We start from the raw sequence: 27872 nt of genomic DNA on the forward strand, positions 1-27872 counted from the left end.
TCACCGGAAAAAGAAGGGGCATGATGGAAATGAATGCAAGAGCTTCAAGGAACAATTCCAATTCAGTCAACATCTCAAGCCAATTTGTTGTTTGGCTGCTGATCTAAACTGATCTGCATAGAGAACAGTACAAATGAGACCATGGTCTGCTCCTCACGAGCCTGTGAGCTGCACCCTCATTCTCACCAGACCCATCACAGGAGCAGGTTGTGGGTCACAAGGGGGCTTAAACGTGGGACTCCAACATCTCTCCTTAATCCCCTCCCAATGACAGCTATGTCACATCAACTGGTACATCCAGAAGGACTCATACACTATTAATGTAATTCAGAGAGGGGGATTTTTAAAAAGCTAAATTTGGGCTAGAACCAAGCAGCTCTTAATAATAGGGAGGGTAGGTGTTATTCCATTTTTAGAATAATTCGCCAACTTATTCTCGGAGTTCAAATGTTCTCTCAGCATCTCGAAGTCTTTTATTCCAAAACCCCATCCCCCTCACTGATAACTTAGGGCAGCAGCTGCCTGCCCCGTGGAGGAGAGAAGAAGGAAGCTGCTCCAGAATGGCATGCTGGAAAGATGACGAGGCAGGAGGGAGAGCTGAAAGTCACAGGTTCAAGTTTGACCCTGCTCATTGATAATGTGGGAATGTGATCAAGTCACTTCATAATAACTACTATACACTGAGCCTTGTTGTTTGCCAGTATCCTGTGGAGGTCTCAGGACTCATTTAACCCTGGCAACCCAACGAGTACAGGTACGTTTCTCACCTTACTCTATAGATTATAAGAACTGAGAGTAAGAGTCAAGCAAGATTCCAAGCCTGTGGTTGTAACCACTGTGTAATATTGCTTTTGTAAATCTTGCTTTTCCTTTTCTGTAAAGGAAGGGAATAATAACATGGACATTAGATTTCTCACAAGGTTGTTATGAGGCTCAAACATTATCCTGTTGGTGACAGCCCTTTATTCAATCTACAATACTCTACAAATGTGACAGGCTCCCACTCGAGTTAGTACTTGCTCAGCAAGGACAAGCAGTGCAATATGCCAAAAAGAAGTTACTTCTACATATTCTGAACTCAGAAAGAAAGAAAGAAAGAAAGAAAGAAAGAAAGAAAGAAAGAAAGAAAGAAAGAAAGAAAGAAAGAAAGAAAGAAAGAAAAGAAAGAAAAGAAAGAAAAGAAAAGAACAACAAAAAAAAAGATGTTTAAAAGAGATCTGTGAAAATGAGTGACTTGCTAAGGAGAGCAACGACGGCCAGGCTGATGAGCAATGGGAAAAGCCCGTTCAGAGTCCGCCCACACCCTTCAGAAAGACACAACTGTCACCTAAACTGCTGGAATTTCAAATACAGTAAAAGCTATTCTACTGCTAGGCTCATCCATTTCCAAGGCAACCCACTTGCAAAAGATTTTTCTCCAGGATTCAGTTGACTTTAGACCAATCAAGTGGAAAACAACTATTCATAGCTATAATTTTCTAATTTTGAATACACCGAGCTTTGGAGAAATGAATAATGGAATCCTCCAGGACTTGATTGCACCCGATCAAGTGCTCATTTTCAGCCCAACCACTCCGGTATTACAGCTTCATGATACAGTACAAGAGAGCCAGAGCAGAAGTCCAGAGACCCCGTGCCAAGCCTGACTCCTCCAGTCCAGGATGTGTGACCTCAGGCAGGCTGTTAGACTGTGGAAGCCTCTGATTCGCATTTCTAAAATGGGAATAATGCTTGCTCTAATTCATCAAGGGTTATGGCCCAATTGGATTCTGTGTATAAAAACCTCTGTAAGTTCCATAGCATTACACAAAAATAAAATGTTTTGCAATGTATAGTCAACTCAGCTCAGTCAACTCTCTGAATGTCCTTTGAACTGAGTACAGAGGGCCCAGGGAAAACTTTCAATGCCGTCCAAAATTACTTTGATGGAAAAAATGCAACATGAGGCAAAGAAAGGAAAGGCAAAGTGTGAAAACATGAAAAGTGACATAAAAATATATATTTTGCTACAGTCATGAGACCTTCCTGGGACCTTTTCTGATTTCTTTTTAGGGAAAATACACATTGCCTGATCACAGACTTCAAAAGCACAGTGAACAAAAATACACTGACGTCCTCAGTATATAAAGGTTTCAAAATTCCTCCGGCCAAACAAAATCACCTCTTGTATCGGACATTTCTCTTCTTGTCCTGGCTCTGGCAGAATAAGCTAACAAACCAAAACCACGGTCTAAATCGTCAGAGTAAGAAAACCATTCCACGCTCTAGTGATATATGTAAAGTCACCCTGGTAGGGAATCACTGAGTAAGCAGAAGCAGGGCTGAGGTTTTCTACCCTCTTGACCCCGTCACTCAATCCTCCTTCTCTTCCTTACATCATGTGAGTCACAGATAGAAAAGGCATGTGTATGATTTAAAGTCAGTGCTCCTAAAACATTCACCCAGAATGGTTTGCCCCTCCACCCTTCTGTACTCTAAACTGTAGAACGGGTATCCTCAGGGGATGATCTTGACTGCCAGTAGAGTACGACGTCAAAGAGCCAGTCATGTAGCCACTAGAGAAGGTAGGAATGCACCCCTCCTGCCAACGCCAAAAGCTGTTGCTGAGACTCACTCGTGGCTCAAAAACAAATGCTTTATTTGACATACTGATACAGTAGGAAGCAATATTTGCAGAAAAGAAGGGAATGACACATAAGCAGAAGTTAGAGGTGATTCAGAAGATAAAACAGCATTGGAAAGAAAATGTGAAATTGGAAAGCAGAAAGTTCTGCTTTTAAACTCAGGTTAAAAACTGATGATTTAAGTGACATGGATGGAACTAGAGGGTATTATGCTGAGCGAAATAAGTCAATCAGAGAAAGACAATTATCATATGATCTCACTGAGATGCAGAATTTAAGAAACAAGGCAGAGGTCATAACGGAAGACAGGAAAAAATGAAACAAGACGAAACCAGAGAGGGAGAGAAACCATAAGAGACTCAATCTTAGGAAACAAACTGAGGGTTGCTTGAGGAGAGGTGGGGTGAGGGGATGGGGTGGCTGGGTGATGGACATTGGGGAGGGTATGTGTTGCGGTGAGCACTGTGTGTTGTGTGAGACTGATGAACCACAGACCTGTACCCCTGAAACAGATAATACATAATCCGCTAATAATAAAAATAATAAAAATTAAAATTAAAGAAATTTGATGCTTCATATATGCAACTAATGAATCGTAGAACACTACATCAAAAGGAATGATATAGTATATGTTGGCTAATTGGACATAATTTAAAAAAATAAAAATACATTTTTTTTAAATTGATGCTTTAACTTACTCCATGCTTTTGGCATCTACATGCCTAACTATTAACCTGAAATCTATATCTTTCTTTTTTCTAAAATACTAGTCCAAAAAACATGAGATTATTTTTTAGATGGAATTTTTCTCAGTGAGGCCTCCCCATATTCAGGCAATGTGGATGACATGTCTTAAACAAAAGTCCTCAGGCTCATCATGCTTCCTTGGGGCACAGACCTTGTCTTCTTTTTACCTGCTGTCATGTTCTTCTCTTCAGCATTCACCACATTTTTCTTTCTCATCCTTCAGATCTCAACTCAAGTATGACTTTCTCAGAGACTTCAGTCATTTCCTGACCTCCCTAATTTGGTCAAATCCCACTATTCGATTTTATAATGCCATATGTGCAAGTTAACATTTATTTGTGTGCGTTTTTGATTAGTAAGAATCGATATTGACAATACAAATTGAGTATGGATGTATACAGTGTCCCTCCAATTTCATTCACTCTAGCATGAAGCTGTGAAAAAGCCTGATCCAACCTGTTTCATAATCACTGCAGTGCGATGGTCAAGAGCCTTTGCTTGGAGTCAGAGAGACCCCAGTGTCCCAGTAATGCCACCCGCCAACCGTGTAATGCCAGGTGAGTCATTCACGTTTGCGAGCTTCCGTGTGCCCAACCCCAAAAAAGAGGATATTAACCTCAGAGGACTTTGATGAGGAAAACTGAGGTTATATTTTTTAGGTACCTGCAAAGGACCTAGACCACAACTCATGTTCAATAAATATTAATTATTATTATTATCAACATTTCATCAATGAAATTCAAGCTGCTTAAACATAGATTCATTCTTATTACTTCTCGTAATCTTCCTTGATAAGAAGAGAAAGAGAAAGGATAAATAAACATAAACAGACCAACCTAGAAAATATAAGGCGTTACTCAGACTCACCAATGACTATGACAAAGTTAAGAGATGTCAGGTCTTCCTTTCGGGAAGTAAAAATCACATGACAATTTTTTTTACTATTTACAAAGTAAAGAGCGGCACTAAAATATTAATTCACCAATACCCATTAAAATGTGTGTCAGCCACCTCTCTCTTTCCATCAGAAAATGATACCTTTCACCCAAGCACCACCAAATACACCTAAGCTTACATCTCACTGGTCAGGACGAGTCATGTGGCCACCTCTAGCCACAAGGAAATCAAGGTTTTCAGCTACCACGATGCTGTCATGAACAAAATTGGGATTCTGGGGATAAAGAAGAAAAGGAAAATGGATATTGGGCAGACTACTAAGCAGAGTCTCCCAAAATAGACTTCCATGGTTTTTAAGTACAGAGAGAAAACCACCACATTCTCTCCTTCTAAAGGGAGAAGGGATGTTCTGGTAGAAGCACCATCGCTTGTTCACCATCTGTGTTGGTCTACACCTGGACGAAGGGGCAGGGAAACCTAAGCAGCTCCTCATCCACCCTCCCTCCCTCCCTTCCTTCCTGACCCATTCCTGCTGCACCAAGACCCAAAGCAGAGCAACCTCTCCTGTGAGGCCTTCTCCCACTCCCACTGCTGAATTTAGGCACATCCTTTATGCTTTTATACCACCTTGTGTATAATTCCACAATAGCAATTATCAACATTCTCTTAGATTTCTCTGATTTGTGCCATTTTCTACACTAAACTGTCAGGTTCTTTTTTTTTTCCCATGAAATTTTCATCTCTGAAGGCCCATTGTCGAGGACTCTGAATGAGAAAAAGTAATCCATAAATATTTCTTGGATTGGATCAAAATGAATTAAACTGAAATGAACTGAACTGATTTACACCGTACGACACTGAAGGCTCAGGGATGTGGCCGCATCTCTTTCCTCGCCCTACTGTGGCAGCTAACAGGGTGCCTGCCCAAGTACCATGAAGGATGATGACAAGCTTACAAGCTTATGCTTTACACGAATAGATCATGTCTCAATGAGATCATGCATTCGCGTGGCTTTCTGGCCAAAAAGGAGGGTCAAAAAGCAGTTACATTAGCTTATTTCCTCTCGGGGGAACCATGGAGAAAGGAATAAAAGTCACTGTTTACCAAACAAAAGGCTGAGAAACATTTTTCCATTTAAGAATATGACAAATTAGTGAAAGTGACAAAAATAAATAAAAACCTACCACATACTCAAAAAGTTGCACAATTGCCTAAAAGCCAAACTGCAGTTGTGAATGTGTTGGCATTTGGCACAGAGTTCAGGATTTCAAGGAAGCCAGCCACTCTTTTATGAACACTGAACAGGAATGTCACAAGCAGCTTTTGATTAACTATGATTTAACTATGATTGTCACAGTATATAGGAATGGACTAACATATGGTGTTTTTAAAATAAACTACTAACCACATCCAGTGGTTTCAATTAAAGAATGGTTCATTGCTTACAAAAATTCCCCTAGACCCAGCTGTCTTCCAAAAAAGTCCCATTGCCTCACTCTGAATTTCCACTGTCATCAGGCAGATTACTAAGAGGCCAGTCTTGGATTTGGTGTGGACACTCAGGGTAGCCTCTATATAAAGTAAGTATCTTCTTCCAGCTTTGTCTTGTGGCTGAACAAATCCTGGGGGTAATCTCCTATAAGGAGTATAAATTGAATTGCAGAGTTATAGTAAATGACCTTCTAGAAGAATAGAGAATTTTTTTTTTTTAAAGATTTTATTTATTTATTTGACAGAGATAGAGACAGCCAGTGAGAGAGGGAACACAAGCAGGGGGAGTGGGAGAGGAAGAAGCAGGCTCATAGCGGAGGAGCCTGATGTGGGGCTCGATCCCAGAACACCGGGATCACGCCCTGAGCCGAAGGCAGACGCTTAACTGCTGTGCCACCCAGGCGCCCCAAGAATAGAGAATTTTTAAGATAATTTTTTTAGAATATTTAAAATGATTTCATTTATACTATGGTTATCTGGTATAAACACACACCACCCCCCAAAAACAAAAATGAAGAAAAAGACAACTATAGCTATAAGACAAGGCCCAAGCTCCTTATAAAGAGGACCATCTTGTAGAGAGGACTCTAAAACCAATACAAAAAAAGTAATGTATATATAAAAATGAAAGGCAGCTAGTTAGAGAATTATGGTAATCATTACATAATCATGGTGAAAAAAAAAATGAACCCTAGCGAACTAAAGTCAGGTAGAGGCTACCTGGTTTGAGGACAGAATGTGAGAGACTTGGTCCAGCTAAGTAATGGGGCTCTGCTTTGAGGGGTGGTGACATGTTACCCTTTGCCACAAGCCCAGGGTTTTTCTGTTCTTCTTTGGTCTCACTGCCTTTCGTGATAGTCAGGGTTCCTCCACATACTCTTTCTGATAATTTGTCATCTGGTCTGCCTCCTTACCTTCAGTGTCATTCACGTGTGTTCTCCCCCAATCCCTATAACTGACCAAAATAGAGAACCCAAGGATATTTTTAAAACTCAATTGTTATTTAAAAAGAAATAACTCCTCCAGGTCAGTTTTTCTTATACGTTGCCCTTGATTGAGTTCTTCTTCATCTAAACTAGTACGAGACTTCTATTAAAATAAATGTTCCCATTCCCACTCTTGAAGACAGTACATTCTCCCCACCCACCAAACAAGAAAAGGATCTCTGGCACGTGTGCCTGTATACAAAAATATGCAAAGAAGTTCCTCAAATGTATCCCATTACATTTACCACCTAGGTGTTTTTACAAATGTCAGGAAGAATCCTAAAATAACAGAGTAAAAGGATCTTAAGGAGAATATAGCATAAACAGGTTTCCAGCCAGTTTCATGGGGGAATAAAATCTGTAAACCTCTAAAGTTTGGTGCAACCATGCAAACAGTAAGAAAGTTTCCTTGAGCCACACTTTCCCCACAAAGTTTCAAAAACTTTGATCAGCATTTGATCTAAATGAAGTGTCCAGTGGAACACCAGCTATCTACCTTTAATTCTTTTTTTTCTTTTTTTTTTTTAGATTTTGTTAATTTGAGAGAGAGTGAGGGAAAGACAGAAAGCACAAACAGGGGGGAGGGGCAGAGGGAGAGGGAGAAGCAGACTCCCCGCGGAGCAGAGAGCCTGACCTGGGGCTTGATCCCAGAGTCCTGGGATCATGACCTGAGCCGAAGGCAGACGCTTAACCAACTGAGCCACCCAGGTGCCCCTAATTCTTCTTAACTAGAGTATCTTTTGCTCAAAATCTATATTTAAGAATTGGAGTAACAAGGGAGAATATTCAGTTTTTGGGTGTGGACATCAATACATAATAATCCAAAAGCCTTTTTGAAATTTTTTGCTTGTTTGTTTCCTTGGTTTTTGTTTGGGGTTCTCAGCAGTTTCACAAGAAGTAACAAAGTAAGAGACAAAAAATTGTTTTAAGATTTTATAATTGCTCATGCATGTGTTCTGGGTATTGGGTGAATCTGCAGTGCATTTCTAGTTATAGGAATTGCTATTCCCATGCCCTGGCAACAGAAATCAGCCTATTTTCTACTGAAAACAACTTCAGTTTTAAGCAAACACAGCTAGCTATATGGCCCACATGTTTATTGTAAATTTGCCTTCAGAAGTCACATTTTCCATTACACCTAAATTATCCCTTCCCAAAGCCTCATAAATGAAGCAGAAGCAATTAAATATAATTGCTTTCTTTTGTGGCCTTTATGGTAAAATTTTGATAGGTGACAAAAAAATAATTTTAATACAGAGTGCTACATCACAATAACACCTCTACCAGTAGTGGCTTTAAGTAAGGGTAGCAAGCACACTCTGCTTTTTTTTTTTTTTTTTTTTTTTTTTTAATGGAATTCTGCTTAACTGGAAAACAGCAACAGAAGTTTCAGGGATGTTCTTGTTTCAAAATCACTAAATCATAATTCTGAGGAGGAGGTACAAAGGTCATCTAAGTTCATCTCTGTAGCAACATGGATTAATCTGTTTATCCATAATACACATAAATAAACAACTCTTTAGATTCTCTATGTAAGACATTCCACAAACAGCCTTGATGATACATTCAGTCATTAACAAATCTCACTGTTCTAAAGTAGCCCCTTTTATATACTATCCTCACTCACCACAGGGAATACGAATCCGAAATGAATAGTCATAAGCAGAGGCAGGCTTATTCCAACTCAACATGCTCTATGGTTCTTTAGAGAAATGCCATCTTAAATTATATTTTGCATGCTTACATTAGCCTGCATATTTTCACACATTTTAATATTTTCCCATGAGAAAAAGTACATGCAGGGTAGCACTTTTATTTCTGTTTTGAAAACACAGACAATTTCTATTTTATTTATGTGCTAATTAGTCACTGCAAAACAAAGATGTAGAACTATAGGACATGAGAAAGATCGCTTTTCCTGGCCTTCTCCCGTGTCATTTCACCATCATTCAACTCACTCTATTGCACAACACTGGTGATTTCTATTTTAATCACACTTCAGTAAGATTTAGGTTGGAGGCGTAGCATTTTTTAACTAAAGTAGTTGTGAATACTGAATAATCATATAACCTTTCCTCTTCAGTTTTTATTTTCTTGGACAGGCTGGAATATTTTAAACTAATTGGTAATTTCTGAACATTTCATTTATGCATCCATGCAAAAGATACGCTATTTCAGAAAACGACTCAAAACAAGTATGAGATATTGCTCCTGCCCTTGAAGCTCTAATGATGCTGTTGGAGAGATGACACACACCTGGACAAAACAGGTAAGTCAGTACAGAAGCGTTACCAGTCTAAGTATCCAAACATGTAATGTAGGGGATACTTGCCACAGGAGCTCAAAAACTGGTAAAGTTGTTATGAGTTAGGATAAATGTAGTCTTTAAGGACTTGAAGAAACAGAGTAAACCTATAATTTTCATTAAACAACTTAAAATATTAAAATTAATAGAGGAAATCCCATTACATTGTCAGTTTACTCTTAATGTGTAAGAATCCCAAGTTAGGAATATGCTTTAAGTAGTGAGGAGTGTTAGAAGCATTTTGCTTGTTTGTTTGCTCGTTTAATTGAAGAGAGACTAGATGGAAGTGAATTTAAGATGTCTGGCAGCCTTGTCTGAAAAAAGTCCCTTCTATTTCAAAGAAGAATCTGAAGGCTGAAAACCCAAATAAGAAGATGTTGCCTCAGGAATTCAAAGGAAACGGCAGATAGGAGAGGCTGTGTAGGAAAAAAACCAATAGGACTCAGTAAGTGGCTGGCAATGGAAGAAAAAGAACAGGAAAGAATCAAGGATAATTGAGATTTTGATTATATAGGCAACCAGGATAGTAGGACTCCATGCTCACAACACCTTCCCAAAAAATGTGATAAAAATCAAGTAACACTCCCCTTGCATGGGAAAGTTATTAAAAGAACCCAACATTCCTGCTTCCAGATTGTGGTCATGGAAGAATTCCAGAGAACTTATTTGTAGAATATACCCATGGTCTCCAATGGTTCCTCATCCCAACTACTTCCGCATCAACAGTTCAAACTCATAAAGTCTAGAATCAAATCCCTGGTATCAAGAACACACATAGTCCTTTAAGTACTATTTCCTCCAGTATGGGAAATTTCCTAAACAGAATACCCTTTCAAGAAGATCCCTACCAGGGAATATACTCAATGATACTGTAATAGTGTTGCATGGTGACTGACGGTAGCTGCACTTGTGCTGAGCACAGCATAACATACAGAGGTGTTGAATCACTATGTTGTACACCTGAAACTAATGTAACATGATATGTAAAACATAGTCAAATTAAAAAAAAGATCCTTACCAATATTCCACACAATTTCATTAATCACACACACACACACACACACACACACACACACACAAATATACTCACACCCTCAAGCTTCCTGTCTTATAAACTTGAACCCAAACTACAGGACATGTCCTGCCTTCAGCTTAGATGGTGATGCCTATGGCAGACAGTCATTTACACCCCCATTCACTTCATTAAAGTATACTTCACATCTTAAATTCCACACATGGCTGGGGTTTCCCCTGTTTTCCACCCCAAGTCACAACCTCCTTTTAGCCCGGAGTACCCCAGCACCTGGAGCACAGTAGAACCCTCTGAGGCCTCCTGAACTCATAAGTCACTATAAATAGAAGCAACATCAACTCTCCCATGACACATGTAAACACACTATTCATAACATCTCATGGCATGATAAAATGGAATAACTATTGTAATAGAACAGTCAAAGGCAACAGAAATGACAGCCTTCCATAGCAAAAGAACTACCATTTGGAGGGCACTTCGAGGTGACTTCAAGAGAACTGAATTTCAGAAATTCAAAGCTCCTTGAGAGATGTATATGGTTAACTGGCTAAAGAAGACAAAAGCACCATGACACAGTCCTCTTGTATTCACCAGCATCACAGAGGAAAAAAGAGCAATTATTTGTACCACACAAAACACAACATTGCTGAGCTAACCCAGTGCCACCAAAAACACAAGTATGCCAAACGTATTTCCTTTCTGTATAACACTGCCTTCAAATTGCTGACCTGTCCCACCCAACAGCCCTTCGCCGGATTAATTTCACTGAAAAACACAAAGAGCCAAAAAGAGATCCTTCTCATGAAGGAGCAAACAGCCCACTTGCTTGCAGGGGCCCAGAACTGGGAATTCCAACTGTTAACCAAAACCAAGAACACAGTCAGCAAGCAGAGTCACCAGAGGGACCACTTCCGCCCCTTGAAAGTCTTGTTTCATTGGTCTTTTCACTTACCAGTCAGCAGCCAGGTGACACCCACTAGCAAGTTTAAAAGCTAAATTTAGGTTTGTTTTCTCAAAGATGCCATTGAGAACAAGGAACCAAGCTGATAGCTAAAGCAAAGGATAGCCAGTGGGAATTTGTAGTAGAAAAGTCTAGAAGAGCTTAAAGGATAGTGACTAGTGTTCATAGGATATTAATCTCTACAGAGTTTTAGTCTGAAGCTTTTGGCGTTATCTGTGTACAATGAATGGGGGAAGAAATGAGCATGTTCAGAGTAACTCAAAATAATAATTGCTAGCCATTATTATTAACCAGGTGCACTGCTCATTTAATACTCAAAACACTATGAATTAAGTTCTATGATTATCTCCTTTTCACACACGAGGAAACTAGAGCACAGAGAGGTTAAGTATCTTTGCCAAGGTTGCACTGCTGATAGGAGCTGTGATTCAAACTCAGTCTGGCTGGAATACATGTTCCTAACCACTGCCTTCCCAGGAGAATTACATCACAAGTGCCCCTTCTGAAAAGGCAAACTTTAAGTTTTCAATTATTTTTTTAATATAAAGAGACTTTGTTTCAGACCTAGAGAAAAGTACTTCCTCCTACTTATATAAGATAAAAACAAAAAAAAACAAAAAAAAAAACAGAGAAGAGGGTGAAAGAGACAGTACAGCTCTTTTGTGTTGTGTTAACAGAGACAGCATCTGCGTCATTTCACACACATTCCAAAGACCCTCTTCTCCCCCACCTTACTCATTCATTTGGGAGATAACGCACATGGCATATAGAGAATAAACAAATCTTACTTTATGACTGCAGACTTAAGAGTTTTGCCTGAAAACATTTAAAAATCAAGAAAAAATAGAAATGCACTAAGAAGGATGAGGTCAGGTCGAGGGAGGACAGAGGGGTGTGCACTGGGAAAAGGGGAAGTCAGATGACAAAACCCCAAATAATCTTGGCTCTTATGAAAAGGTACTCTGTTCATTTATCCGGAAGCACCAAACAAAAGCAGCTCCCCATTTCTCTGTTTCAGTTTCCTGAATATAACTGGATCACCAACTGGCATCCATTGTTCCCGGCTCACAGAACAATGTTCACTAGCATAAATCCATCAGTTCTGGTACATATCCAAAGAGCTAAAAAAAGAACACCACAAGACTGAGTGAGTGTCTATATGTACATACCTTGCAGTATGATTCCACAACAGGCGAGTCATACGTGTGAGAAGCACTTAGCACCCCCAAGCACTGACGCATGCTCCAGCTCGTCAAGAAGTACATTACACATCAGACCAACAGGCTGAACAGGATATTCTGTTTGTAGCTCTGTTTCTTAACATTTTACACATCTTCAGAGTCTCTGCACTCACAAAGCAGCCTGTGATTCCCCCACAAACATCCCGGGACACTAACAAAATGAGAAGTTCGGAGGTCAACACCATCTGTGGTGGGAAGTTGTGGTGTGTTTCTAGGGCCTATCTCATCAAAGACCACCTTCCCACCCACTTTCTGGGCAACCCTCAGAGGATGGCAGCTGCTGACTTAAAAAAAAAAAAAAGTGCACGGTGGAGGAGGCAGAAAGGATTATTTTTAAGAAAGAGCACAATCTAACTTTTCTCTCCACCACCCACTCCACACCACCTCCTCATTCCCTTGTCTCTCCTCCTGCTTGCTCTTCCATTTCACTCTTCTTCCCCAGCCTCTCTCCCCGTTGTGAACGGGGAGAAGTGAACCACACCTTCTCGCACGCGTTTCCTTCTCTGTGTCCCAAGCTGGGTCGCGGGTTCGACACCGCACGAGGAAGAGCAGCTGTGTAAGGACTTGCAGCTGCCGCCAAGCTCGGAGGAACAAATCTAGCTCCTCCTCAAGGCTCCAGATGTGTGGCAACCAACACACACGTTCACTTTTTAGAAGCCCTGCCTTGACAGGAGAGCCATGAAGGAAAGCAGCAGCATCTCTGTTATGAGCCAAATGAACCTGTTAATTATGTCATCTTCCTGATGTGCCTAAATACTGGAAGATACGTGGCTTAGCTCTTCTTCTAAATGCTCTTAATTATTCAATTCTGTGCCTCTTTAATACGGCTTCTGGAGCTGAGCTGCCTAAATTCTGTGTGGAATAGTCAGCATTTTTAAGCGTACATGATGAATCCATGTGCCCTGTGGATGAATTTCTTCCATCAGCTGTGGGCGACAACCAACTCAACACACTCGGGAGTCATCTACACAAACCAAAATACCACTTTAGCAATAGTTAAAATAATGAGGCACTTTCCAAAGTGGAATAATTAAAAGTTAGGACCAGATTTTATGTGGCGAGGGAAGGCGGCAGAGCAGGGAAATATAAAGATGATGTGCAAAGATTAAAAACAAGAAAATCAGCTAGATCTTTATCAATTAAAGTGAAATAGACCAATAAAAGCAACATTTATGTCTTCCCCTGTAGTAATCCATTCACTCAATTACTCTTCAATAAGCATTTATTAGGCACATACTACGTGCCAGGCACTGTGCTAAGTGCCAGAAATAACATAGTGAACAAGACAAATCTGATCCTATCACTCGCTGAGCTAACAATCTAGCATCAGCACAAGACAAAACTGCAGGCTCACAAAATCACAAGTTGAAGCATATAGTATGAAGGAAAGAAAGAGCTAAGAAAGAATGACACTAGAGAAGCTACATTAGGTAGAGTAATAGGAAAAGGCCTGTCTCCACAACATTTGAAAGCTAGAACATGGGACACCTGGGTGGCTCAGTCAGTTAACCGTCTGCCTTGGGCTCAGGTCATGATCCCAGGGTCCTAGGATCAAGTTCCACACGGGGCTCCTTGCTCAGTGGGGAGCCTGCTTCTCCCTCTGCCTGCTACTCCCCCTGCTTGTGCTCTCCCTCTCTCTGATCAATAAACCTTAAAAAAAAAAAAAAGCTAGAACATAAAGAAAAGCTAACCAGGACAAGAATGGGGTGACCATTCCAGGAAGACAGGACTACATGTGCAACAGCCCTAAGGCAGAAAGGGTTTGGGCACCAAGGAATTAAAAAATCAGTGCGGCTGAAGTAAAGCGAGCAAGACGAGAATGACACATAGCAGGACTGGTGAGACACTGTGCGCCATGATGCCCGATCAAGATTTTATTCTAAGGACAACAGGAAATTTTCAGCGGAGGAAGGGCATAACCCAATTTACACTTTATGATGATCATTGTTGCCTCTGGGTGGAAAAAGACTTGAAACATAGAGCTTTTGCAATTGTCTAAGCAAGAGATTCCCTGGACCAGAATGTGGCAGCAAAACTGAAAGGAGTAGACAGATTCAGATATATTTTGGAAGTAGAACCCAAAAAGTCATTGAAGAATTGTATATGACGGTGAGACAAGGAAAGAATCAGAGATGACTCTCAAGTTACTCTATTTATATACAGGGTTTTTCCAGAAGTTACAAGCATCACCTGATATAATGTCCGGCTCATGCAGGAATCTGATCTATGGGACATGGCGTGCTTGCATGAGCATAAGGAACTCACACACCCTGGACCCAAGAATAACAGAAACTCTGTGTAGTTGTTCTCAAGAGACAATAATGGTATACTAGGCAGATATTTCAGTGAGTTTTCCAATCCATTTAGTCTCCATGATATGCAGTAGATATAAATTTCTAAGAGGACCTTCATATCAAATTGGATGACCCACTGGGCACCTGAGTGGCTCAGTTGGTTAAGCATCCAACTCTTAATTTCAGTTCAGGTCATGATCTCAGGGTTGTGAGATTGAGCCCAGGAAGTGGGCTCCGTGCTGGGCATGAAGAGAGATTCTTTCTTTCCCTCTCTCTTCGCCCCTCCCCTGCAAGTGTTCTCCTTCTCTCACTCTAATAAATAAATTAATTAATTAACAATGCTCTTTCAAAAAAAATTGGATAACCCATGTCAAATACGTTGAGGCGTATTACAGCATAACTTGTTGACTACCAAGAAAGTAACTATAAAATGCACATTTACAAATAATTTTCTTATGATCAGTGAACAAATGGGTCCTTGACAGCAGTCTCTCCATATGACCCCTTCAGAAACTTACTCCCCGGGAAGGAGACCTCAGAGGGTAAAGAGAATGTACTGCCTTGTTTATTTTACATGCTGCACACAAACTGCTCCCCAAATGCCACAGAAAGTAACAGCCCCCCATGGTTGCTGCATATTTAGTCTCAGCACCTTTCTGATCTGTTCATTCCCTTTTACCTATTCGAGTGTTACTGGCATCATTTCTGCTGCGCTTCCTAAAAAGCTGGTACACAATTATCTCAAAATCCCTTGGCCCATTTGTCTAGGTGAGCACCTCTCGCCTTTTTAGTATGTATAGTGACAATGCACTCTCATTCTTACACTGCAGAATGAGAGATGACTTAGAGACAGAGGGAGGGAGAAAGTGAGAGATTTCTCTCTCTCTCTCTCTCTTTCACACACACACACACACACACACACACACACACACAGGGAGAGAGCTCTGGTTTGGGCGCGGGCTTCACCAAAACAGATAGCAAATAGAGATAAACAGTAGTAATTTATTTGGGAAAGGGTGTAATCTTTTGTTCCTGCAGACTATTAACTATGACTTTTTTATCTGCGTTTCAAGGACTTTGCTTGAAACAGACCCCTTATTTTAGTCAGTATATGAAGGATTCCTTTCAGAAAGGCTTTTCCCCAACATTCTAATGAAAAGTACAGAATTCTTATCTCCTGCCTTTGGTCCTTCCTGTCTTACATTTATTCTAACATCTTTAAGTTTTAATTTTGTGGTCTATCTCCAGCCGTTCCTCCAACCTTTGCTCTCAAATCCTGTGGTCCGTCTGTACCGTTCCTCTTAGGATAGTACTTCACTAGTCCTAAGCCACCTGCTCGGTTTCAGTGGTGAGACTATTCGAGATTCACAGATTCACATCACTACACTTCACACCCTCTTTAATTTAACTCTGTAAATTCACTTTTCAACACTCCTGAGCTGTTAATTCTAATTTGGCCTCCCGTCACCTGCAACGGCTGAGCCGGATATTTATCTGTGCCACCCATAGTGCATTTTATTGCAGGTTCCATATTTCTGTAACTGTAGCGAAAAGATGAAGAATGTACAGAGCTCTGCCAACATGAAAAGCTGTCACTATGTAGCTCCTGTTAGGGAATCTCCCAAAATTGGCATGTGTTTCTATTGCTTCTCCCTTCTTCACATATTCATTCTCACTTCAGCCACAAAGCTCCCCGGACAGCCAGATATTCTCCACATCAAAAGAAGCAAAAGCAACATACGCATACACCTAAATACACAGTCCACCCTATCAATTGAGCTCTTGGGTGTTTGTTCTCTGAGCTTTTATTACCCTGTTCTTAATAACACTTCTATCCAATGTATGATATTTAATATTTTTAACATTTCAAGAACTGTATCACTCTACATTCTTCTCTGACACAAGATGCTTTTCCACTCTTCCTTTTCAAATCATCAACCTGGCCCAAAACCTGGTGAAATGCTATCGATAACCCCATCCACATCATATGTAAATATAGTTCTTATCTTGACCTACTGTCTTAAAAGAACGTATTTCGAAGCAAAAGCAATCCAAAAATTTAGGTCTTCCATTTACTACTGATTACTGTAGTTAAATACCACGTATAACACTCTGCCCTATTTCACTAGCCAAAATGTAGAATACACAAGCATGCCTAAACTTTGTCAGATCTTTTCAGAATCTCACCAGATCTCCTCTTAGAACAACCTGCTAGGACAAGAAAGGAGTCCCACAGACATTATCCTTTAGAGGAGACCATCCCAGTATGATTGTGCCCCTGTAGGAAAGATCCTACAAGGTGTCTTTCTCAAGGATGTGGGAGTGAGGCGGAGAAAAGTAGCAACACCGAGAGTACTCACTGAGAGGCTTCAGGATGCTACTGCTGGATTCATCAGCGTTTTCCACATCTGACTTATCAGAGTAGTTCTCAGAGATTCTTTCTTTTTCCTTTTTTTCTTTGTGCCCTGTCTTTCTCTTGTGGCGTCTCCTTCTCCTGTAGCTCTTCGGCACGTGGACCCCAATGTAGATTGTATGGTGGCCTAAGAAGGTACACAGATCATCAGTCATTTCAAAGCACATTCTCTCCTGCATATAAATTTCACAGGCTCTGCAGGTCAGAAGAAAATGTCTATGAATTCATTACCATTTTATATTTGACAAATAAACTAGAAAAATAAAAATCTCTCCCCAATTTTCAGTTCACTAGAGTATAACTCGATCTGTTGGCTGGTGCTAGGATTCTGCGAGGGTGTACTCCAGTTCTATTCAGATAGACTCCTTTTAAAAGTTTAGGGAAACCAAAAACTACCAAGCCAGAAATCAGGAATCCTTGATTCTGGTCATACCTCCATCATCAGTTAGGTATTTGACCTTGAACATGTCCCCTAACCATTCTGGTCCTCAATCTCGTCATTTGTCTAACAAGAGGCTTACATTGGGTGATCTCTGGAGACCTTTCCAGTTCTGACCTTCCTGAGTCTGTGACTATACTGAACGGGGTTCTGGAAAAGGAGGTCTGGGAGCAGCAAAAAATAAAGATCTAACTCAAAGTTCAAGAAGTCATTCTGCTGGGGATAAGCTTTTGCATTAAAACTTTTTTTTTCTTTCTTTTTTTTTTTTTTACCAAATCAGCAGAATAGAGACTTAGAACTGGGACAAATTGAGAAAAAATAAGACATACTTGGAGAGAAGATTTTAGAAATACTCAAATGTTCACACTAGGAAACAGCTAAAATGAATGTCAGTTACAGTGCCATTCTCATTTTTCTTTTTTCGTTTCCAAAAGTTTCTAAAAACTGGTTGTTGCAATGATAAAAATAAACCCAGCCCAGCAAAAATTGCCTTGAAGAGAAGGGCATGAGGAAAAAAGATTGTGAAATGCTTTTAGTTCTCTAGATGGAAGAAGCTGCAAAACTGACAAGTGATATTATTTTTACAAAATCTGATAAGACAGGGGGAAAAAAGGAACTCAAAGTTCCACATCTTTTTTTTTTTTAATTGGGAAACTTTTACTTTCACTTTATATACAGCATAACTTCTGAATGTGGGAACCACCATCTCAGAAGTAATGTGAAAACTTTTTTTTGAACTGCAAATTAGATTAAATTACCTCATCTTTCCCACTTCCTATTCTATTCTGGAATTGTTCCTTGATGACCACTTTACGATGCCACAGAAAATCTCACACACCTAACATGCAGTATGTCTACTACAAACTGCTGTGAGTTACTTTCCACAGTAACTCATCAGGCATATCTAAAAACACTGTAATTCACAGGGGTGTTCCCTTATGTTGGAAGGATTAAAACAATTATATGCTCCTTTGGGAGAGAGCTTCCAACTAAGGAATGCAGATCCCTAAGTGAATGGGTTAGCACTCCAAAAAAAATCTGGTATTTGGAATGAAGTTGGAGGCATCTATATAAAGTATGAAACTCCCCGCAACACACATAGACACACACACCAACTCAACTATTACAAAGCACAGTGAAATTCTCCTCACAGAATGAGTGCCAATGAGAAATTTATCATGTCTAACCATTTGCAAGCAAATTGTTCTCATGGGAAAGCTATATTATACTAGGAAGTAGGAAATGTCTCAGAAACAATGTGAATTAAGAAACAGTGTCAATTGTTTCCTGTGCTCCAGTTACTGAGGGAGTCCTGCAGCTTTATCTCAAGTCACACAATATATGTAAGCAAAACCAGCCAATTTCTTTAGTAAATCCAACACTGAGAGCTTGGTTGCTTTCATTTAGGAATTAGGAAAACATCATGAAAAGAATTAAAAAGTTAGAAAATTTTAAAACCTGTCACATTAAATATTTTCTTATTAAATAATGGCAACTAAGCAAAAAAAAAAAAAAGGCAGTTAAGCTACATTAGTCATACTGACATTACACAGAAAGATTTTTTTAATGTATTTACCCACAGTGTCTTTGATAAGTCATTTAAAAGATAGTTTATATGGGCTGATAGGATTTTAAGGTAAGATTTCTGACTATAAACTGTTGTTGTTGTCAACCCATCCAAAGAGGCTGATTCAGAGACTGAGCTTTCCAAGCCCATGGAGAGGAATATACCTTACCTCTGGGACCTAACTGGAGTTACAAAACCGCAAAAATGGTGCCATTTTATTCACACCATGATCACATGTTTTCCCACGACTCCCCACCCACTCCCCCCACCACCTTATGAAGGATATTCAGCTTATCCCCATCTCCTCTAGCTCCTGCCTCAGGTGCTCCCCACACACATACTCTTCACTCACTTTATTTTTTTTATAATAATATTTTTTTATTATGTTAGTCACCATACAGTACATCCCTAGTTTTTGATGTAAAGTTCCATGATTCATTACTTGCGTATAACACCCAGCACACCATGCAATACGTGCCCTCCTTACCCATCACCGGCCTATCCCATTCCCCCACCCCCCTCCCTTCTGAAGCCCTCAGTTTGTTTCCCAGAGTCCACAGTCTCTCATGGTTCATTCCCCCTTCTGTTTACTCCCCTTTCCTCTTCCCTTTCTTCTCCTCCCTTCACTCACTTTAATACACATTTTCACACAGGTAGGAAAGCTTTCGGATATGATGATGCTCTCTGGAGCCCAGATACCAAGCAGAATTGTGGTTCCTTGCAAGACATCCCAAATTTCAGACATTTTTTATCAGCTTTATTGAGGTAAAATTTACATGCATAAAATTCACTCATTTTATGGGTACAATTCAATGATTTTTAGTATATTTACAGAGTTCTGCAACCATCACCTTATCAATTTTAGAATATTTCCACCAATCCAAAAAGATCCCTCATGCACATGGGCAGTAGTGCACTCTCTATTTCCACTCCCATCCCACACGACCACTCTTAATACTCTCAGTGATGGCCTCTGGAAGCCACAATTCTCTGGTAACCACGTAGCTGTGAACCTTTTTGTGGGCATCCTTACAGCACAGAACAGAATATTCCCTGAGTAAAGAAGATATTGATTTCCAAGAGCTGCCAGAGGAAATCATGACACTGGGCAAAACTCAAAGCATCCTCCTTTTCTTCTCACACATTACTGGTAACTCAATTTTCCTTTTCCGTCTTGGGTTCAGGGAGAAGAGAAAGAGCATGGTCCTGCAGTTAAATAAACCTTTAAGAACTCAGGGACGGTGCTTGGGTTTCATCAATTACTTCTCAGTCACTGTCCACTTCAGCTTCTCCGCCCACGGGAGGAAAGCAAGACACCCTCACTCTGGAGAGTGAGGGGAAGGCATGCTTTCTCAAGGTGATGACCAAATATTTCATAAGCTGTACATGCCAAGTAACAAAAATACCAGAAGTAAAATGAGCTCAAATGTAAGATTCTTGATGCTCCCACAGAATATTTGTCCTCAGGAAGCAGAATTCCTGATGAAAATATACTATTGTTGATAAGACTCTCATACGTAGATTTCAATATTTATTTTCAATAAAATATCTTAACCTGTCTCAGAGATATGTCAGGAAGATTGATGGCTATTTTTAAAATTGCAACTCATAAAAATGACAGCAAGCACTTAGGAAATCTACAAAGGTTGAAGGTGTAGTATTATTTTACATATAAAAAACAAAAAATGAGAAACTTGACAGACAAGCTTTCCAATCCAGCAAGAGTCTATAAACCGTAGATGCGAAAAGAATCAGGGACAGTTACCTGCTTAACTTGAAAGAGAAATATATATATAATAAAATAAACCTCTGTGCTAGAAATGTCACCAAAACCTGCTTCCAAAGTTTCACCAAAAACATCTTCCTAAGAAGCAGCAGCTATAATTCATAAGAAGAGGTGATTATTTCAATTACATTCAAATAGAAAAAAATTTTAGGGTGATTGCTTTAAATATTAAAATAAAGTTTGCATTTTTGCTACTAAAATTGTATAAAGTAAAACTACTAGAATCTCCATTTGACAGTGTTCATTTAGGTGTGAGTCAAAGGGCATTCAGTTCTTGATTTGGCAATGGTCTCAGTATCATGTGTTCAAATAAATACCCTGCATGCCTTTCTCTGACAGATGGTGTAAGTTCCCAACAAACTCTAAATGTCTTGGGAATATCTCATAATCCATGCCACAGCCAGTACTACTGGGAAGAAAACATGGCTTTCCTAGTTATCTCTGAATGTCAGAAATTATCACTGGGTGATGCTTGCATCTTCCCATCCTCACCTGCTCCACGTCAGCTGAAAGCAGAAGTACTGTGATGCTATCATGGACAATTCTTTCAATTCCTGAGATATTTCTAAATTCAGGTCATTGAAAGTTGCTATCATGTTTTCAGACCAAAGGAGAACTCTTACACTTAATAACTCTGTAGTCATTTGAGTTAAAGAGGCTTTCAGACACTACCAAAGATGATTTAGAATTTTGTAGGATTAAACCCATCAAACCAAAAGAGGTTTTTACACCAGCCAAACTCAAAATTCTATAAAGGACTGGGTAGTTAAACACCATATGCCTCTATATGCAAGATAGATCTATTAGCTCCTTTAGGAAACGTATTACTGTGTTTACTGTACATACGAATGATAGCAACAATTTGTTGGATATTTACAAATGTGCCAGGTTCTGGTTAGGTCTCTTATATCTATTACCTCGTGAAATCATCACAACTGTACAAATTAAATACATTATCCTAATTGTACAGGCAAAGAAACTAAGGTTCAGGGAATTCACGGATACTGTCGCCAGCTAACTCATTAAATCCCAGAGGAGAAATAGCTCGCAGGTGTCAATATCAAGAACAGTGAGTGTTTCATCACTGCTTTAGTGGTGGTTTGTTAGTTTGGCTTTTTCTTGCGGGGGGGGGGGAGTACTTATACTATAGAGTATACAGTGTTTATATGCTCAGTCTTATAACTGATTACACTTCCTTCCTTGTGTTGGCTGCTAGAAACACAAGAGACAAATCTCAAGCCAAAGAGTGGCGGGAAGGCAGAGTTTCGCGACATGCATTTATACACTAACCTCACTCTTCCGCTTTTCAACTATTATTTTCCCTTCACACTAAACCGTTTTCGGAATAAGGCAGCATATAAATATATTTTAAAAGCTGAGATGTCAGTACTGAGGGGAGAGGTTGGGGATGGCTGAGTGTGGCTGTGGGGGAGGGTAGATTTCTAGGCAAAGGTTTAGACCTATAGATTTAGATCTATCTAAAGGATCACCAGAGGACAGGTAAAATCTTTGCCATCTCCATCCTCTTACACACATCTCTAATTAAACATTGAGGGATGTCCCAAATTTGATTTTATCCACATTGTTGCTCCTCCTATAATTAACTGAATTTCTGTTTTCTCCAGTTCAAAGATTCCACAATGCTTGGCACTTTATATCATCCTTCTAGAACTAATCAGCAATATTCCCAAAATATAAGTCCAATACTGTTTTCCCTGACTTAGCTAAAGGAAGCTGATTTTATGCCAAGATGCCTAAAACATGTTGTATCTATTGCCAAGAAGGATGTAAGGGAGGGAAGCAAAATTAAGAGATATTTATTATTTCTATTTTAATTATGAAAAGAAAAATGTAGAAGAGGAGGCAGAGCCGCTGGATGAGTGACAGATTATAAAAAGATGCTACAGACTTTACTTCTTAAATGAAAACAAATGTCAAAGATTTTTGAGAAGTACAGGAACAAGAACCTTAAACAGAATCATAGTATCAAGTCCAGATGCCACAGAAGCTGTGGGTTTGACACTTTGCTGGAGGGGAGGTGGGCGGGGGGGAGGGTTGGTGGGGGCCTAAATAAATGATGGGCCTGAAGGAGGGCACTTGTCAGGATGAGCACTGGGTGTTATATGTAAGTGATGAACCACTAAATTCTACTCCTAAAAACCAATACTACACTATATGTTAACTAACCTGAAATTTAAATAAAATCTTGGAAGAATAAAATGAAGTTGTTATATATTCTTTAAAAAAAATAAGAAACAGATCAGTACATATAATCTGAAAACCTTAATAAATGAAATACAAATAATTTGTTAGCTTATTACTCACAAACATATGAGTGTCCATAAGCACCTCTAATAAGATATAATCCAAGTAACATTGCTATAATTTACTGGGGCATAAATACCAGCTCATGGAAAGAAAATCCCCTTCAAAGGGCATGGTGTAATTTTGCAGTTTAAGAGGAGGGAAGTCAAACCTTGATGAAATGTTTGCAGGAGGGTCTACATTTCAAATATATACCACTACACAAGACAAGGGCTGATTTTGGGTAGGGGTCACTTTTCACACACACACAAAATAATGCATATGCTTATTAATAGAAAGTTATATATTACTTATGTAATTTATTTATAAATAATTTAGAATGCTGATGAGTAATCTCTTTTAATATTAATGCTACCAATTACACTTAAGATTAGGCTTGCAAGCAAATAAAGAGTCCAAGTGATGAAAAACAGGGAAATACTTTTCTTCCCACTGAACTGCATGGGAATTTTGTCCACTGAAAGCCTCAAAGAAATCCTTAAGGCAACCTGAGGTTCCCCAAGCAAGACTGATAAGAAATCTCAGCTTGTTATCTGCTGTTTACTAAGTACAGTGCTTTTAATATTTAATATTTGATGATGATGATGAAGATGATAACAATCTCTAGGCAGAAACAAACAGCTACAGAAAAAACATCTTGAAAGGGAGTCAAGCTTATGGTTACTCAGCTAACCTCCTGTCCTTTAGTTCAGTAAACTTCTCCACCTGTCTTTTAAGTGCTCATTTCTAGCAAAGTTCTAATTATAGTCTTTAGGTAAAGAGAAGGATTTGAAGACCACACGCTGAGGTTAAGATTCCATGATAGTTACCATTACTGATAGCTAATAAGAGGCAAAAACTGACCAGCATGATAAAAAGTTTGAATCAGTGAATATTTTTAAAGAAATATAACTTTAATATATTCGGTGGTCACCAATAATTTGAAAATATCTATGTTAAAACAACCAATTAAATGTAGTACAGAACCTACCTTAATGAATAAACAGGACTAAAAGTCATCTTATTTTTCACAAAGTGCAGTTCCTGAAGTGCTTCACAATCTCTAAAAAGTTGACTCTCCAATGTAATTTTAACTTTGCTTAGCAAAATCTCTTTTCTATTCATCTGTAGACATAAACTATAATCTATATGTGTATCTATATTCTCTATATTTATATCTACTAGATATAGGTATATACAGATATAGAGAGATATCTGTATATTCTCCATACATAAGAAGATGCACTGAGAGAGAGAGAGAGGTCATTTTTATGCACAGTCCAAATCAAACCATGTCAATAAAGCATCTCCTGCCGTGTATGGTACACAAAGGTGCCACACAAGGGTTGATCCTCCTTCTTCCTTCCCTTTCCAGGGGTGAAAATATAGAGCACGATTGCTCCTTATTTCTACCACCCTTGAGCCCTGATAACAACCTGTGAAGCCCCCCACTCTCTAGCAAAGGCATTCATGAGGACAGAAGAGCCAGCTTTAAACCAAGTCCACCTTGCCCCTCAGTGGGCTGCTTTAGTCATTATACAGGGCTTAAATCTTGAACACAGACAACACCTTCCATAACCTCAATCTTCCCTCACCCTGCCCAGAAACACGTGCCCAGCAATCTCCACCCTGTTCTGGGTACAGTTTTACCCAAAGCCTTCATGAAGTGCCAAGCCCCAGGGGCTATTGTCCTTTGATTTGACTGAGCAGAGTAGATTGCAACCAAAAGACCTGGGAAGGCTAGCGCCAGGCAGGGCAGTGCTAAGAGTGAGGAAGAACCACCCAACAGGAAGAGATGACCCCTCCACTCATCCTGACACCCCAGAACCCAAAAAGACCTGGTGAATTTTAATGTGTACTACACATGCTGTCAGACAAAATCCACCTGTGATCCAAACACTGAGAACTGACAGTTTCCATTATTTCTCTTGCGGTCACCATTTGCACAACTGAATGGGAAGCAGGTTTGGAAGAGAGAAAACAATGGCTAATCCAATGGTCATTGATAACTGGATTTGCAATTGCAGCCAGAGAGGCAGCTGAGAGAGACACATAAATGCACACATTCACACTCTCATCCTACCCACATTGTCCATCTCCAACTCTATTATGGCTTCCCTTTTCGCACTGGCCTAAGCCCTGGCTGGGCAAGAGGAAGAATAGTCTTTAGTTGCTATAGACAGATAATCCACCATATAGTTAATGCACTCATGGCTAATCAGGTATCAAATATTTAATATTAGTTCCCATACTTCTCTCCTCTCACATACCTATACATACGTAAATGAGATATGGATAATGCCACAGTACTAAAACAATGACCAACCCTGAGAGACTTAAATTAGCCTAAATAAGACCAATCCCAGAATCTCCATGGCTATGGTTTTTCACATGCCCAGAAAAGAGGACAACATTCACTGACACAGCAGCACATAATCATACTTTCAGAGTTGAAATGACCTTAAACATTACATGGTTCAACCTCTTCATTTACTGGTGAGCCAACCGAAGCCAAATAGCCAGCTAATAACGTAAAGACTGGGATTCTTGGTGCTCCTGGATATGTAAGGTTTCCTTTCCGCTTTCCCACTACCATGGTGCCAGCCCACTACCACCATCCCTCCCATCTTCCACTGTCCGCAAAACACAGAAGAAGAAAAAAAAAAAATAGCCTTTCAAGTAAGTAATTACCTGGAAGGAAAAAAAGGCCCCTCAAGAATTCTCTGAAAATGTTTCTCTCTTACAATCATAGAATGACAAGTTTAAAGATTTATTTATTTAATTGAGAGAGAGAGAGCGTGCGCAAGCGCCCATGGGCGCACATGTTGGGGAAGGGGCAGAGGGAAAGAATCTCCAGCAGACTCCCTGCTGAGTGCAGAGCGGGACTGGGGTGTTGGGGGCAGGGGCTTGATCTCATGACCCTGAGATCATGACCTGAGCCCAAACCAAGAGTTAGACACTCAACTAACTGCACCACCCAGGCACCCCTAGAATAAGAAGTTGATCACCAATGATCACTGGGAGAAACAGTAAACAAACTTTCAGTCTTCCCGTCTATGTTCTTCATTACTTAACCAATTAAAATATTTTAGAATAGTTATAGAATTTTTAGGGCTAAAAAGGATCTTAGAGAAACTACAGCTCAACATTCTCACCTTACAGACGAGCAGAGGAGCCTGGAGAGGTTAAAGTGATTTGCTTGTGGCAACACTAACAGGAACTGGAACAACAAGGACAAGGACCCAGACTTTCTCAGGACAGTGCTCATCCCAAAAATGAAGAGCTTATGAACAGGTGAGGCCAGCCAGGCTGTTTTCTTCTTCCTCTCGCCTTTTCATAAGCTCTTCCAACACCTTTCATTCTCTTCTGCTCAGTTCTTCCCACTTCCTGTTCTTCCAGGTGCTCCTTCCAGTTCTCATCCATCTATCTCTCTTTCCAAGTTCCTTTCTGGCTCCAGAGGGAACAGACTTCAAGCCTCCACAAAATGGCACATGAATTCCCAAATTGCTCATAGCAGAAATCCAGAAGCAATCACTCCCATTTGTCCTTCTGTCCATCAGCAGATCCTCACAATTCAACCCATTTGTTTCCACCTCTTTTGTCCCCACTCTAGTCTGACCCAAAATCATCTCTTAGTCAAATCCTAGCAACAGTCTCCCGACTTTAATCTTTGTCCTTCTGGAATGCTTTCTCCATGTATCAGCCAAAGGGATGTTCTTTAAAATGGAAAATTTGGTCACTTTCCTGCTTAAAACCCTTCTGCAATGGTTCCCCAGTGCACACTCAATACAATTCTATATCTTTAGCATAGCATAAAAGGCCATGAATTAACAGGGTCCTTTCCACCTCAGGCCACTTCCACCCTGTTCACCTGGTCCAGCCATATCATTCTCATTTCCACTTCTCAAATAGGCCTACCTCCTTCTCACCTTGGGGTCTTTACACACGTGCGCCCATGATGCTCCCATTATCCTTTCATCCTTTAGCGTTCAACTTAATGTCACTCTATGGGAAATATATACCTCTGTATATATTTCCACTCACCCATGTACATGATACATTCTCTAAATCATCATATCAACCAACCTCGTCTTTAAATAATGACTGGCTTATTTGACTGAACATTAATTGTGACTTTAATTAGAATATGTTATCATGTTCAAGGATACATATGAGCCTGGAAAAGCAACATATTAGAGTTTGTATTTGCAACTGTTCTTAACATTTTGATAAGCTTAAAGCAAAACAAAAACAAAAACAAAACACTATTCATCCGTTAAAGTTAATAAGAAGAGTTAACATAGATACTAATCCACTAATTTATTGATTACCAGACATCAGTATTAGCTTTAGTCTGAACGCATTCTGCAATCACAGCAACCACTGGCAAGAAAGTGGCAACCACTGGTAATAAATTAAAGGCAGGGAATATAGCCAAGGGAGATAGTATCTTAAATTTATAGGGTTCAACCTGGAGATTTCAAATTAGTTTACTTATACTCTTAGCAAAACTAAGAGATAGGGAGGCACAAACGCTATTTCTTTGTAGAACAAACTGATATTAAGAAATTAAGTAATTTGTCAATGGCTTACTGCCAATATCGAAGTATTTTTCAGCTATTATCCAAGAATCCTCAGAGCATCTCTGATAGCTCGAAAAGAAGATAGATTACTAACTGCACTTTGCATAAAGGAAATATAACCACATAAGCATTAGTGGCCTCATGTCACCCACAAAGATAGGGCAGAGCCAGAAATAGAAATAGGTTCTAAGACTCCTGGT

General features: G+C 39.7%; 1 protein-coding gene across 5 annotated transcripts in view; it reads right to left on the bottom strand.

Annotated features, from left to right (window-relative positions):
- SLC4A4 (solute carrier family 4 member 4) overlaps positions 1-27872 on the bottom strand; it is a 349367-nt gene that overhangs the window by 268773 nt on the left and 52722 nt on the right. For all 5 annotated transcript variants that reach the window (XM_045789287.2, XM_087864096.1, XM_087864093.1 and 2 more), the window contains exon 3: positions 16941-17120. In XM_045789287.2, the coding sequence (XP_045645243.2) occupies positions 16941-17120 (180 nt within the window). The remainder of the gene's footprint in view (positions 1-16940; positions 17121-27872) is intronic.

Source organism: Ursus americanus, chromosome 8, assembly GCF_024610735.1.
Source record: "Ursus americanus isolate L20-20 chromosome 8, mUrsAme1.1.p, whole genome shotgun sequence".
NCBI classification, from domain to species: domain Eukaryota; kingdom Metazoa; phylum Chordata; class Mammalia; order Carnivora; family Ursidae; genus Ursus; species Ursus americanus.